This window comes from Ochotona curzoniae, unplaced genomic scaffold (genome assembly GCF_017591425.1).
Source record: "Ochotona curzoniae isolate NIBS_2020 unplaced genomic scaffold, NIBS_Ocur_1.0 contig_2723, whole genome shotgun sequence".
NCBI lineage: Eukaryota > Metazoa > Chordata > Mammalia > Lagomorpha > Ochotonidae > Ochotona > Ochotona curzoniae.
In genome coordinates this window covers 23,842,651-23,855,623 of record NW_024465573.1, presented here as the reverse complement: position 1 = coordinate 23,855,623, position 12,973 = coordinate 23,842,651, and the positions used below count along the sequence as shown (strand labels likewise).

The 12,973-nt window shown below is 44.2% G+C and overlaps 1 protein-coding gene across 1 annotated transcript in view; it reads right to left on the bottom strand.

The window, feature by feature from the left end:
• Positions 1–12,973, bottom strand: part of CEP164 (centrosomal protein 164) — a 67,955-nt gene that overhangs the window by 40,781 nt on the left and 14,201 nt on the right. Inside the window, exon 4 of the mRNA XM_040977012.1 lies at positions 3,689–3,893. Coding sequence (XP_040832946.1) covers positions 3,689–3,893 — 205 coding nt within the window. The remainder of the gene's footprint in view (positions 1–3,688; positions 3,894–12,973) is intronic.

The following is a 12,973-nucleotide window of genomic DNA, read 5'->3' as shown; positions in this document are numbered from 1 at the left end:
TACCTGATTGAGCAGCTGCATCTTGCCAGGCCCTGCAGGAAGCCCTCTGCTGGAGCTCAGCTCGACTAGCCCCTGTATGTGGGGGCTGCTGCTGGAGTGGACTTGGGGAGAGGACTCCAGGCCATTTGAGGCGAGGGCCTCCTCCTGAGGAAGTTCCAGCAGCTCTGGCCCCTGGGTCAGAAACCTGTGGTCCCTCTCCATGGCTTTGAGGGCCTCAGGCTCATCGTCACTGCACAACCCCGAACACCTAGCCGCCATGCAGCAGACCATGCTGGTGATGTCTTGGCATGGCATTTCCTGCATGCTCTCGGGCAGCCCCAGGCCCTCCAGCCGCCGGGAGATCTTGGCCATCTGCAGGATGTGCTGGTAGAACCTCTGGTCCTCCGAGTAGTCTTCACTCTCTGAGTGCTCCTCAGCAGGGCTGTGCATGGGAGACAACTGCCGTGCCAGCAAGGGACTTAAGTGCTGACCTATGACTCCAGGGCCTGACTGACCCATGCCCCAGACAAATTCCTGGGGCCTTGGCAGGTCCCAAGGCAAGTTGTTCATCTCACCCAGGACCTCAGAGTCAAGGTGGGAGGCCAGGCTGTTGTTGTAACTGCTGCTTTCCCCATCAGGCTCAGAACCACTAGCCTTCCTATCTCCATTAGAGGACTCCAAGGGCATTGGAGGGGTTCTCTTCTCCCCTACAGGGGACCCTGCCAGGGTGCCTTCAGAAGGGGCAGTCTGAACTGGTTCTGCCTCCTTCCTGGCAGGTGTTACTAGGAACAGTCCCTGAGACATGTCTTCAGCCAAGGCCCCTGTAGCCTCAAGGTCAATGGGCTCGGCTTCCTTGCAGCTCCCTGAGGTGTCCTTGGTGATGAGCTTGGCGAACTGCCCTCTCCACAAGGCTGTGGACTCTTTCCTCTGCCTCCCGTTGCCCATGCTCCCCTCATCCCTTGTAACTCCTCTCCAGCTCAGGTCTTCTGCTGGGCTCCTCTCCAACAATAGCAACTTGCTCTTCCTGGTAGGCAGCAGGTGATGAGAAGAAAAAAGAGACAGGGAGGATTCCTCCTCCGATGGCAAGGGAAGAGGGTTCTGGCCCTTGTCCCCCCCAGGGCCAGTGGAGCTCAGTTTGGCTATGCTGTGGTTATGCTCCCCTTTCGGCTGTGGGCCCTTGGTGGTTTCCGAAAGCTGCAGGTGGGCAGGGGTCTGGCTCCTGTATTCTAATGTATCCTGCCCACCCTGGAGAGGCACCACATCCTGAGGGTCTGGGGTGCCACGTTTCTGCTGTCTGGTCATCTTTTCCAGCTCTTCTATTTCAGGATCTGAAAGCCCCAGGTTGATTTTCTCTGCCGGCTTCGGGGGTTTCTCCAGACCCTGCTGATCACCTATTTCTGGCCTGCATTGGCCTGGGGCCCTCCCTAAGATTTTCTCCACATCAGCAAAGATCTGTTGAGTTCGGAAAGCTTGGCCCTTGGATATTGGCTGCAGCTTGCTGGGGAGGGCACCCAAGAAAGGCCGGGGTGGGTCACCTAGCATGCATGGGCTCTTCCCTTTCTTAAAGAAGCCCTTTCTTCCAGCCTGCGTCTCCTGGTCTAGGTCCAGATCAGCAAGCCCAGGTGCTGGGATAGGGGACGGGCCGCGGAGAGAGGAGGAAGCCAGAAGTCCCTGCTCAGGCTGCATTTCCTAGACAGATATATAAACATGTAGAGAGAACTAAGAAAAAGCACTTGATTTATCCTTGCTACCTCAACCCCTGGGCAAGCCTAGAAAGAAACCCGCCCTCTGTTTCAAGTAAAACATCACCAAAAAGGGAAAAAAGCTAAAACCTCTCTTGGACTGAAAATCTGTTGTTTTTCTGGGCTCCAGTTTCAGTCTCTATAAAGAAGGGGCTGGATATGATTGGTGGCTTACAGATCTTGCTCTGTGGAGCCTGGGGGGGTGGGGCTTGGTAGCTCCAGGGCCACTACAGTGATGGCAAAAGGCCACTAAGACCCACACCCCAGGCTCAATTACAGCAGCTCCATTCCATATTTTATAAGGTAGATCTCTACAGAAAACACAAAGACAGAGCTTCGTTACCAACAAAAGAAGTGATCATCACCAGTCCAATTATCTCTAAGGTCTCCCACAGAGCTACGTCTGGTTAACATTGTTGAAATCCACCAACCTTACTGAGGCCTCCAAAGAACTCCAAGAAAAATGAAAAAAAAAAGCATCAACAGCAGTCTGAGGCCTGGAAACTCAGTCTAGAGTCTGAACACCAAAGACACAAGGTGACATCACTTGGGAAACATCCACGCAGTTTGTACACTTCAGAGTGAGAAGAAACCCTCAAATACCAACCAGCCCTACAAACACTTAAAGAGTGAACCTGGCCATGCATGCTCGCCTCCAGAGAGCCCAAACCAGTAAATCCAAGACACCCACCTGCCAAGCCTGTGCTCCCTGGACAAGTGCAAGCCTCAAGTTCCTGTCTTGAACCCTGAAAGCCAGATAGTCAAGGGTTGTGCAACCGCCCTAATTTCCTGAAACCTCAAAAGGGCCAGGGATCCCAGAAGCACAGCCAGAACTCGGTTCTGCCACCTAACCCTCCACCCCAGCAACTACACTTCACTGCCTCTCCATCCTTAGTCATGCCAGGGTTCTACCAGATGCCCAATTTTCATTTCACATCATCCTGAGTTGGTTAGAAGTCCACCAGTCACCTTCTGTCCGTCAAATACATAATACTAGAAAAATCCTACCTCTTTGGAGATTGCCTGTCCTCTTTTCTGCATTCGGAGGAATGGGCTTATTACTGTGTTGCTCAGAACCATGAGAAAGCGATATGTGAGGAAGCGGACAGCTTGGACATGATAAAAAGGAGCCCATTCATCACCACCCATTCAGAGCCAAAACTGACACCAGGGGAGAGAAGGAAGATAGATGAACTCCTTGCTGAGAAGTAAGAGCCAGGCTCTGGTGCACAATAAAGGCTATCAACAAAAGAGAAACACAACTGGATCATGGACAGAATTAAAAACATATTCCTGGCACCCCCTCTGCAACCTCTGTCTCTGCAAGCCCAGCTGCATGGAGGCAGGAGCTTCCCTCAGCTCAGCTCCACGGCTCAGCAGCTCCTCCTCCTGAGTTTGGACACACAGGACAGACAGCTCCAACAATGAGAAAGAGCACTCTGCACTCTAAACACAAAAGCTGCTGGGATCAGCAAGCGTGCTGCCATCAAAACCTAGCTGCCCACCACTAGACACACTGGCACCAAGACATCCACAGAGCAGAGAGAGCAGATAACGCCAAGGCTTTTCTTTTGGGTCTTCAAGACGCTAGTGTGTGACAGGTGAATTCCCGCTACTTTAAGGCAAAGAATCAGCCTGTACTAGCATGACTTAGGACATGCAGCCACAGAAGCTCCGCGGAGGCCATCATATCCCAAGCTACTGCTCACCAGTGTCCTTGGCACCACACTCTCTCTCTCTCACCAACCCTGAGCAACGGGCACTTCCCAAGGCTAGAAGACAGTCACCAGCTAGAGATGATAGCAAAAAACCTGCCAGATGACAGTCACAACCCAGATAAAGTGCTATCCAAAGTGCATGTATAAAAGGCTGGTTTCTTATCCTCCCATTGTGGACACCTAGGGGCTCCCAGCATCCCCTCAGGTTTCAGCCCTGGCCTCTGCAGGAACTGCCACCCACTGACTTACCAGGGAACTTTTAGAGCTCTCCTTGTCCTTCTTCTCTTTCTTCTCCTTTTTCTTTTTCTTGTCTTTCTTCTTAGTGGCCCCAGGATTTGACAGCTTTCCCCGCTCTTGGATCACCAAGTTCCGATAATGTTCATCACATGGATGGTCCCAGGTGGACTGCCCATTGGCAAAGTTGAAATAGTAAATGTCACCTGTGATGTCCTGGCTGGGAATAAGCAAAGTTCGGAAGTTAGTCCTTGTGGAGGTGCAAAATTACTTAGGTGCAAAATTACAAAACAGGGATGGGAAGGGCAGGTGGAAAAGACAGAAGGAGAAAGGGAAGAAAAAAAAAAGGAAAAAGGCAACAATGTGGCCTGGTGAGTTAAACCACATATGCAATGCTGGCATCCCATATGAGTGCCAGTTTAAGTCCTAGCTGTTCCACTTTCAATCCAGCTATTTGCTAATACACCTGGGAAAGAAGCAGAGGACAGTCCAAGTCCTTGGGCCCCAGCACCCACATGAGAAACCCAGAAGTGCCCAGCCTCTGACTTCAGCCTGCTCCAGCCCAGCCACTGTGGCCATCGAGGGAATGAACCAACAGATGTAAAATCTCTCTTCCTCTCCTTCTCAAGTAAATTTATTTACTTTTCAAGTAAATAAAATAAATCCTTGGGGGAAATAAAGAGAGAAAGGGGAAGAGGGAAAAGAAGATGGGAGGAGTTGGGGTGGTGGGGAGGAGAGAAGTTGTACAAAATTAAAGGGTGCCATTTGGCTCTAAGAATAAGGAATTCACTTGGATATAGGGACAATGGGTTGAGATACCTATAAACTTCTCCAGCTAGGAATGTATAGTCATTGGAGTTCCTGGAAATTCTTAATAGGCTAGAGAAGTTATAAATTTGGCTTTATTTAGAAGATGTATAAACAGAACAGTATCTTGGAAACAGACACTAAGGCAGACTTTGCCTAATATTTTAAAATAATCTGAAAGGGAAAAGGCATTGTGAAATCTCTGTTTTACAGAAGACCAAACTTAGCAGAAGCTAAATTCTAAGCTAGTGGGGATCAACAGTAGAAGAAAGTAACGTAGGTGCTGTATTTCAATAATCTATGTTTCAGCTCAGAGAAGTTCAAAGTGAACCAGCCACCAGTAACAATAGCTCATTAAGACAGCTAACAGGAATAACAACATAAAAGGGAAACTGCCCAAGAATAAACTTAAAATGTATAACATCTTTATAGAGCCTTATTAAAAAGTTAGGAAAGAAAGGATAATGCAACTGCAGAAGCATTCCATGTTCTTAAACAGAAAGACTTGGCTTCATAAGATGTTTAATGCAGGGCCCGGCGCGGTGGCGCAGTGGTTAAGGTCCTCGCCTTGCACGCCCAGGATCCCATATGGGCGCTGGTTCTAATCCCGGCAGCCCCGCTTCCCATCCAGCTCCCTGCCTGTGGCCCGGGAAAGCAGTTGAGGATGGCCCAAAGCTTTGGGACCCTGCACCCATGTGGGAGACCTGGAAGAGACTCCAGGCTCCTGGCTTCAGATCAGCACAGCTCTGGCCGTTACATTCACTTGTGGAATGAATCATCGGACAGAAGATCTTTCTCTCTATCGCTCCTCCTCTCTGTACATCTGACTTTGTAATAAAAATAAATCACTAAATTAGGAGAATGTAAATCAAATCTACCATGAAAAATACCACTTCACACCTGTCAGTACGGATATTACCAAAATCCCAGAAAATACCAAATGTTAGCAAAAATGTGGCAGAAATTGAAACACAATGCTTGTGATACAGCACTGTGGAAAACAAACAGAGGAACAGGTGAACAGAATGTGACGATACACACACATACATTGGAGGACCACTCAGCCTTAACAAGAGCATTCAGTCCTGTCACATGCAACATGGATGAATCTTGAAAACCCCATGCTCAGTGAAAAAAGTCAAGGGCGGACACTGCAGCTTGAGGGGTTAAGTTTCTACTTGGGATGCCTGTGTCCACTATCAAAGCACTGGTCTGAGTGCCACTGCTCCACTTCCACTCCAGCTCCCTGTGAATATACCTGGAAGGCAGCACAAGATAACAGGCTTCTTGAGATCCACCCACATATATGGAATTTCTGGGTGCTGGCTTCAGCTTGGCCCTCTCTCTACTCTGCCCTCCACTTCTCTGTCTTTCAAAAAAAAAAATGTTGGAAAAAAAAAGAGAATCCAGGTCCAAAAGAACAATACTGTATGACTCCTCTTATATGCAGTATCTAGGTTTTAGGAACAGAAATGTATTAACAGTGACTGATTACTGGGAAAGATGGGGGTTATTTAATAGATACAGAGTTCCAGTTTAGCAAGACAAAAAAAAAAAAATTCTAGGGATGGGTGACAGAAATGATGTTTGCACCACTTTGCGAATGCACTTCACAATGCTGGATTATAAATGTAAAAACAGGGCCAGGCACAGTAGCCTAGCAGCTGAAGCCCTCAACTTGCCAATTCTAATCCCAGACACTCCACTTCCCATCCAGCTTCCTGGTTGTGGCCTGAGAAAACAGCTTAGGATGGCCCAAAGCCTTGGGACCCTGCACCCATATGGGAGACCCAGAAGAGGCTCCTGGCTTCAGATCAGCTCAGCTTCAGCATTGTGGCCAGTTGGGGAGTGAACCAGTGGACAGAAGATCTTCCACTTTGTCTGTTCTCCTCTCTGTATATCTGCCTTTCCAAAAAAAAATTAAATAAATAAATCTTAAAAAAAAAAATTTAAGTAACATATCTGTATGTGGAAAAACAGGCATCTGACACAAAGCCCCACAGCCTACTGACATAGGTAACACAGCACTTGCAGAATATGTGAGTGTGTATGTGAGTGCAGGTATGTGTGTTTCTGCAAAAAATTTACCAATTTTTTCACATTTTAGGAATGTACCAATTAATACTAATTAACCATGAGAAAGAAGGTAAAAGATAACATGCATGCAAAGTTTTAATTACTTTTTCTTGTGGGGGATGCTTTTTTTATCTTAAGATATCTCAAACAACACAGAAAATAATAAAGAATTCAAGCAGTTAACAAATTTTAACATTTTGAGATACATCCTTCATACTTAGCTCATATGTATATATTATATACACATACATGTTTTAATCAATCTTTTTTTAGGATTTCTTTATTTATATAAAAAGTAGAGTTACACAGAGTAAGAGACACAAAGAGTTCTTCCATCTGCTTCACTTTCCAAATGGTCACAATGGCCAGAGCTGGGCAGTTCCAAAGCCAGCAGCCAGGAGCGCCTTCTGGGTCTCCCAAGTATAATGTAGGGGCCCAAGAACTTAGGTCACATCCTGCTGCTTTCTGAGGCACATTAGCAGGGAGCTAGATTGGAAGTAGAGCAAGCAGGACTTGAACTAGCACGCATGTGGAATGCTGGTGCCGCTGATGGAGGCTTAATTTACTATGCCACAGCATTAGCCCCTATAATTCTTTCTTTAAACCAAAGATATTAATATCATATAACAAGGAATTCATGACAAAAAAAGCATATATTTTTGGTTACAATACCTGCCAGCACACGAAAAAGCTGGGCTGGGGGAGGACTTGGTAGGGCTTCTTTGGGGTCGCCCTGACTAGTGAGTGGGCTAGTGCACACCAACGCCAGATCTGAGGACCTGCCAGGTAGGCTTTCTTGGGGGGACTGCCCAATTAGACCACAACACTCAATCTTCAACCTCAGGGGAGTCACACAAATATGTGGTCCAACCCCAGAGCACAAGCTGCAGGACTGGGACACTCAGTTGCTGACTCGCATGCAAAAATAAAGAACATACTCAGAGGCACACACAAAGTAAGACAGCCAGCTCATCTAAGCTGCCAGAACACTTTGAGCACCTCTTCAAAGATGGAAAGAGCAGGCTGAACAACATTCAAGGCCACATTTTATAGCAAACAGAGAGGTTGTGGGCACACTGAGATGAATATGGACAGCCATCAGGCCTTAGAATTTCTTACCTCTGGTACAACAAAGCCAGCAACTTCTACAAACAATCAAAATCAAAGAACACCCTTGGAACATTCTTCCCCTCATTGGGGTCTCTAAAGAAACATCAAATGACCATCTCCATCCCCTGGCACTGATGTACTCTGACAGCAAGGAGCCTTGGACGCAGGAGGAAGACAGAAACATTTACCTCACCCCCTTTCCCCCATCCCCAACTCTAAACTGCTTCACCCTACCCGGAGGCCCACATGGACCTGCAACTCCCATCACCTTTGTAACAAATATTAAAACAAAACTGAATAAATAATACATTATTATGTAAGGAATATTATTCAGTAAAAACATAAGTTTGTTGTCAAAAAAACAAGGCATCCACACACTTTTGTTTTTAAATACAGCAACTTCTACATGACAAAAAAAAAAATGTGGAACTTGTGTTTCTGTGTTTGATTTATTTCACTTAGTATAATGATCTCCAGTTGCATCAATTTTGCTCCAAATGTGAGAATTTGATTCCTTTTCATGGTTAAGTAATAGTTCATTCTGTATATATGCCACATTTTCTCTATCATTAGCTGATGAACATCTTGATTGATTTTGTATTTTTACCATTGTGAACTGGGTTACAATAAACATAGGAGTTCAGGCATCTCTCACGTGCTGACTTCCTATCTCTGCATCTATTCCGAGAAGTGGGAAAGTCGGGCCATGTGATTGGTCTATTTTTGCTTCTTTGAGGAATCTCTTTACTGTTTCCATAATGGCTGTACCAATCGGCATTACCACCGAAAGTATATTATGACTCCCTTTTCTCCACACCCTCACTTTGGGATAAAAGCCCTGCTTACTGGAATATTACCTCATTGTGGTTTTTAATTTGCATTTCCCTGATGGCTTTTGTTACTGAGCAATTTTTGATGTTTGTTGGCCATTCCTATTTATCATTTGAAAAAATGTCTACTCAGATTCTTTAACTGAGCTACCCATTCTACCCATTCCTTAACTGAGCTGTCTTGTTGCTGCTGAATTCCCTTGAGCACCTTATACATTCTGGATAGTAATCCTTTCTCAATTCATATTTCTCAAAAATTTATTCCAGTCTGTTAGTTGTCTCTTCACTTTGTCACTTCTTTTGCTGTACAGGAGCTTCTTAGTTTGATAAAATACCATTTGTCAGGCCCAGCTCAGTAGCCAAGTGGCGAAAGTTCTCACCTTGCGTGCACTGGGATCCCATATGGGCACCAGTTCATGTCCCAGCTGCAGCACTTCCCATCCAGCTCCCTGCTCAAGGCTTGGGAAAGCAGCTGAGGTCGGCCCAAAGCCTTAGGACCTGCACCCATGTGAGAGACGTGAAAGAAACTCCTGGTTCCTGGCTTCAGCTCAGCTCAGCTCTGGCCATTGGAGCCAGTTGGGGAGTGAATGAGTGGGACAGAAGAACTTTCTGTCTCTCCTCTTCTCTGTATATCTGACTTTCCAATAAAAATAAATAAATCCGTAAAAAAAAAAACACCATTTGTCTATTTTGTCTTATTGCCTGCACTTTGGAGTCTAATCCAAAATGTCACTCCCTACACCAGTGTCATGGAGTGTTTCCTGTGTTTTCTTCTAGTAGTTTTATACTTTCACATCTTACATTTAGATCCTTGATCCATTTTAAGTTGATTTTTGTGTAAAAAATCAACTTACTTAAAATTTCTACATGTAGAAATCCAATTGAAGATACTATCTTTTCTTTAGGGAACTAATTTTCAGTACATTTGTCAAACATGGGTTGGTTGTCAACACATGGGTTAATTTCTGGGTTTTCCACTCTATTCCAATGGTCTACATGTCTATTTTTATATCAGGACCACGCTATTTTGGTTATAATAGCCCTGTACTATGTCCAGAAATCTGCTATTTGTGATACTTTTGGCTTTGTTTTTATTATTCAACATTGCTTTATTTAAAGAGATCCATTCTATTTTCATGTTAATTTTCAGATTCTTCCTTCTAATTCTGTGAAAGGTTTTTGATGGCAACTGCATTCAATCAGTAAATTGTTTGGGCAGAATGGACATTTTGATAATATGAATTCTTCCAATTCATGAACTTGAAGGTCTTTCCATTGTTTGAGTCTTCTGTTTTTTCATTAGTGTTTTCTATTTATTATTTCACACTTTTTTGCTAAATTTACCCCAAGGTAATTAATTTTTGTAACTATTTTGAATGCAACTATTCATACAAGTCTTTTTTTTTTCCAATAAAGCCATTGTTGGTATATAAAAATGCTAGCTACTGATTGCTGTGTGTTGATTTTGTATCCTGCCACTTTGCTGAATTGCCATATCAGTTCTAAAAATTTCTTAACTGGAATGCTTGGTTCCCCTATATAAAGAGTCACGTCAACTGCAAACAGGGCTAATTTTTTTTTTTTTAATTTAAAGCCAGGAACTATATCCTGGTCTCCACATAGGTGGCAGGGGCTCAAGCCCTTGGGCCACCATTCACTGTTTTTCCCATGCAACTAGCAGGGAGCTGAGTGGGAAGTGGAGCAGCAGGGACAGTAACTGATGCTCTACGGCATGTCAGTGTCACAGAAAACAGCTTTTCCCACAATGCCACAATACCTGCCCCAAACAGGAATCTGACTTTTTCTGTTTGTACACCTATGCTGTCTCTTACCTAATGACTCTAAAGGTCCAGACCATGCTGAATAAAATGGAGAGAGCGGACACCCTTGTCTGCTTTTAGATCTTACTGGGAATGCTCCCAGTGTTTCCTCATTCAGTGTGATGCTGGCTGCAGGTTTCCCATGCTCAGTCTGCTTTGTGTTGACGTTGTTCCTTCTATATGCAATTTGTCTTGAGATTTTCATCATACAAGGATGCTGTATTCAGATAACCATATAACTTTTATTCTTCATTCTGTTGATGTGATGTATCACACTTCCTGATGTGTGCAGATCCATTGCTGTCTCTCAGGGATAATAGTAGGCCAGGGTAAATTATCTTTATAAAGTCTTGTTGAATCCAGCTTGTTAGTATTTCATTGAGGATTTTTGCATCTATGATCATCAGGAATACTGATTTTCTCACTTTATTGTTAGTCTATCATTTTTGAAACTAACACAATGCTAAACTAACAGAGTAACTTTGGAGCTGTTTGGAGCTTTCAGCTACTTGAAACAGTTCACAAAGACTTTGTGTTAGGGATCCAGCATGTAAACCTAACAGCTAAAGTCCTTGCCTTGCACACACCAAGATCCAACATGGGCGCTGGTTCTAAACTCGGAGGCTCCACTTCCCATCCAGCTCCCTGCCTGTGGCCTGGAAAAGCAGTGGAGGACGGTCCAAACCCTTGGGACCCTGCACCTGTGTGAGAGAGGCTCCAGAAGAGGCTCCAGGCTCCAGGCTCCAGGCTTTGGATCAGTTCAGCTCCAGCCATTGTAGCTGCTTGGGGAGTGAATCAATGAACAGAAAATCTTCCTCTCTGTCTTTCCTCCTCTCTGTATATCTGACTTTGCAGAGAAAAGGAGAGACAAAAACAAAACTCTTGCATTCTGGCACATGCAAGGCGAGGAATTTAGCCGCTAGGCCACGCCGCTGGGCCCAAAGAAAGTTTTTACAGGTAACTTGTTTCCAGGACTTGATCTGTTTCTTCTAGATTTTCCCATTTTTTAATATAATTGTTCATACAGTTTCTAATGACTTTTAAATTTGCAGTATTAATTGTAATATTTTCTTTCTCATCTTTAATGTTATTGATGTAAGTCTTGTTTTTCCTTTGTTAGTCTGAACATTGGCTTATCACTCTTTTTTATAAATAAAAGCAGTTTTTCACTTGATTAATCTTGCATATTTTTTTAACTTCTAGCTTTTTTCTCCTCTAATTTTTATGACTTCTTTCCATTTACTAATTTATGGGTCTGGCACAGTAGCCTAGCAGCTCAAATTCTTGCCTTGCACATGCCAAGATCTCATATGGACACCAGTTCATATCCCAGCGGCTCCGCTTCCCATCCTGCTCCCTGCTTGTGGCCTGGGAAAGCAGTCGAGGACAGCCCAAAGCCTTGGGAACCTGCACCCACATGGGAGACCTGGAAGAGTCTCCTGGCTCTTGGCTTCAGATCAGCGCAGCTCTTGCCACTGCGACCACTTGGGGAGTGAATCAATAGATGGAATATCTTCCTTTCCTTCTCTTCTTCTTTCTGTATATCTTACTTACCAAATGAAAAGGAAAAAAAGAAAGAATAATTTATAAGACTGGTTGGGTGATAATTTTTTTCATTTCGCTTATCCTGGAAATTCTATTTTCATTCATGAGAGTAAGCGTTACTGGGTAAGCATTCTGGGTTGGCAGGTTTTTCTTTCAGAATTGGATTGCATTTCTTCCATCTGTCTACCTGGTATATAATATTTCTGTGGAAAAATCTGCTGTCAATCTAACGAAAAGTCCTTTACAAGTGATGTATCATTTTCCATTTATAAATTTTAGAATGCTCTTTGTGCTGCAGTTTTGAAAATTTGACTATAATGTGTCATGGTGGCATTCTTTTCTGATCATGTCTATTTAGGGTTGTAATGATTTTCCTGTTGTCCTTGTTATTCTCCAAACTGAGGAAGTTTACTATTAGTTCATTGATCAGGTTTTCTTAAGGGGAAAAAAAAGAAAGGAAGGGAGGGAGGGATAGAGATGGAGAGAGAGAGAGAGAAAAGGAAGGAAGGAAGCAAGAAAGGAAGGAAGGAAGGAAGAAAAGAGAAAGAGAGAGAAAGAGAAAAAGAGAAAGAAAGATGGATTCATTTGGAAGGTGGTTGGGAGAGAGAGAAGGAGATTCTCCATCCAGTGGTTCACTAAATGGCCATAATGACCAGGACAGGGCAAACTGAAGAGCCACATGGGCAGCAGAAACTCAAGTGCTTGAGCCATTTTCCACTTGGGCCTGCTTCCCAGGCATGTTCCCAGGCAGTGATCTGAACTGGAAACAAAATAGCTGCATCTCAAACCAGTGCTCTGCAATGGGATCCCAGAATTGCAGGCGATGATCTAACCTGTTTCACTACAGCAAAAAAAAATCCAAAATGGGTTTTCTACGCCACTCTTTTTTTCCATTGCCTCACAAGTTTCCAAAATTCAAATACTCATTCACTTGATGGTATCTCACAGATCCCAAACACTGTTCCCACTCATTTTAATTGGGTGGGAAAAGGGATGCTGGCTTTGATAGTCCAAAAGTGTCTTCAAGATTAGATACTGTTTTTCTGTTTGATCTAGCCTATTTTTAAGGCTTTCCAGTTTGGTTTTCATTTGATTTACTGAGTTATCTACAT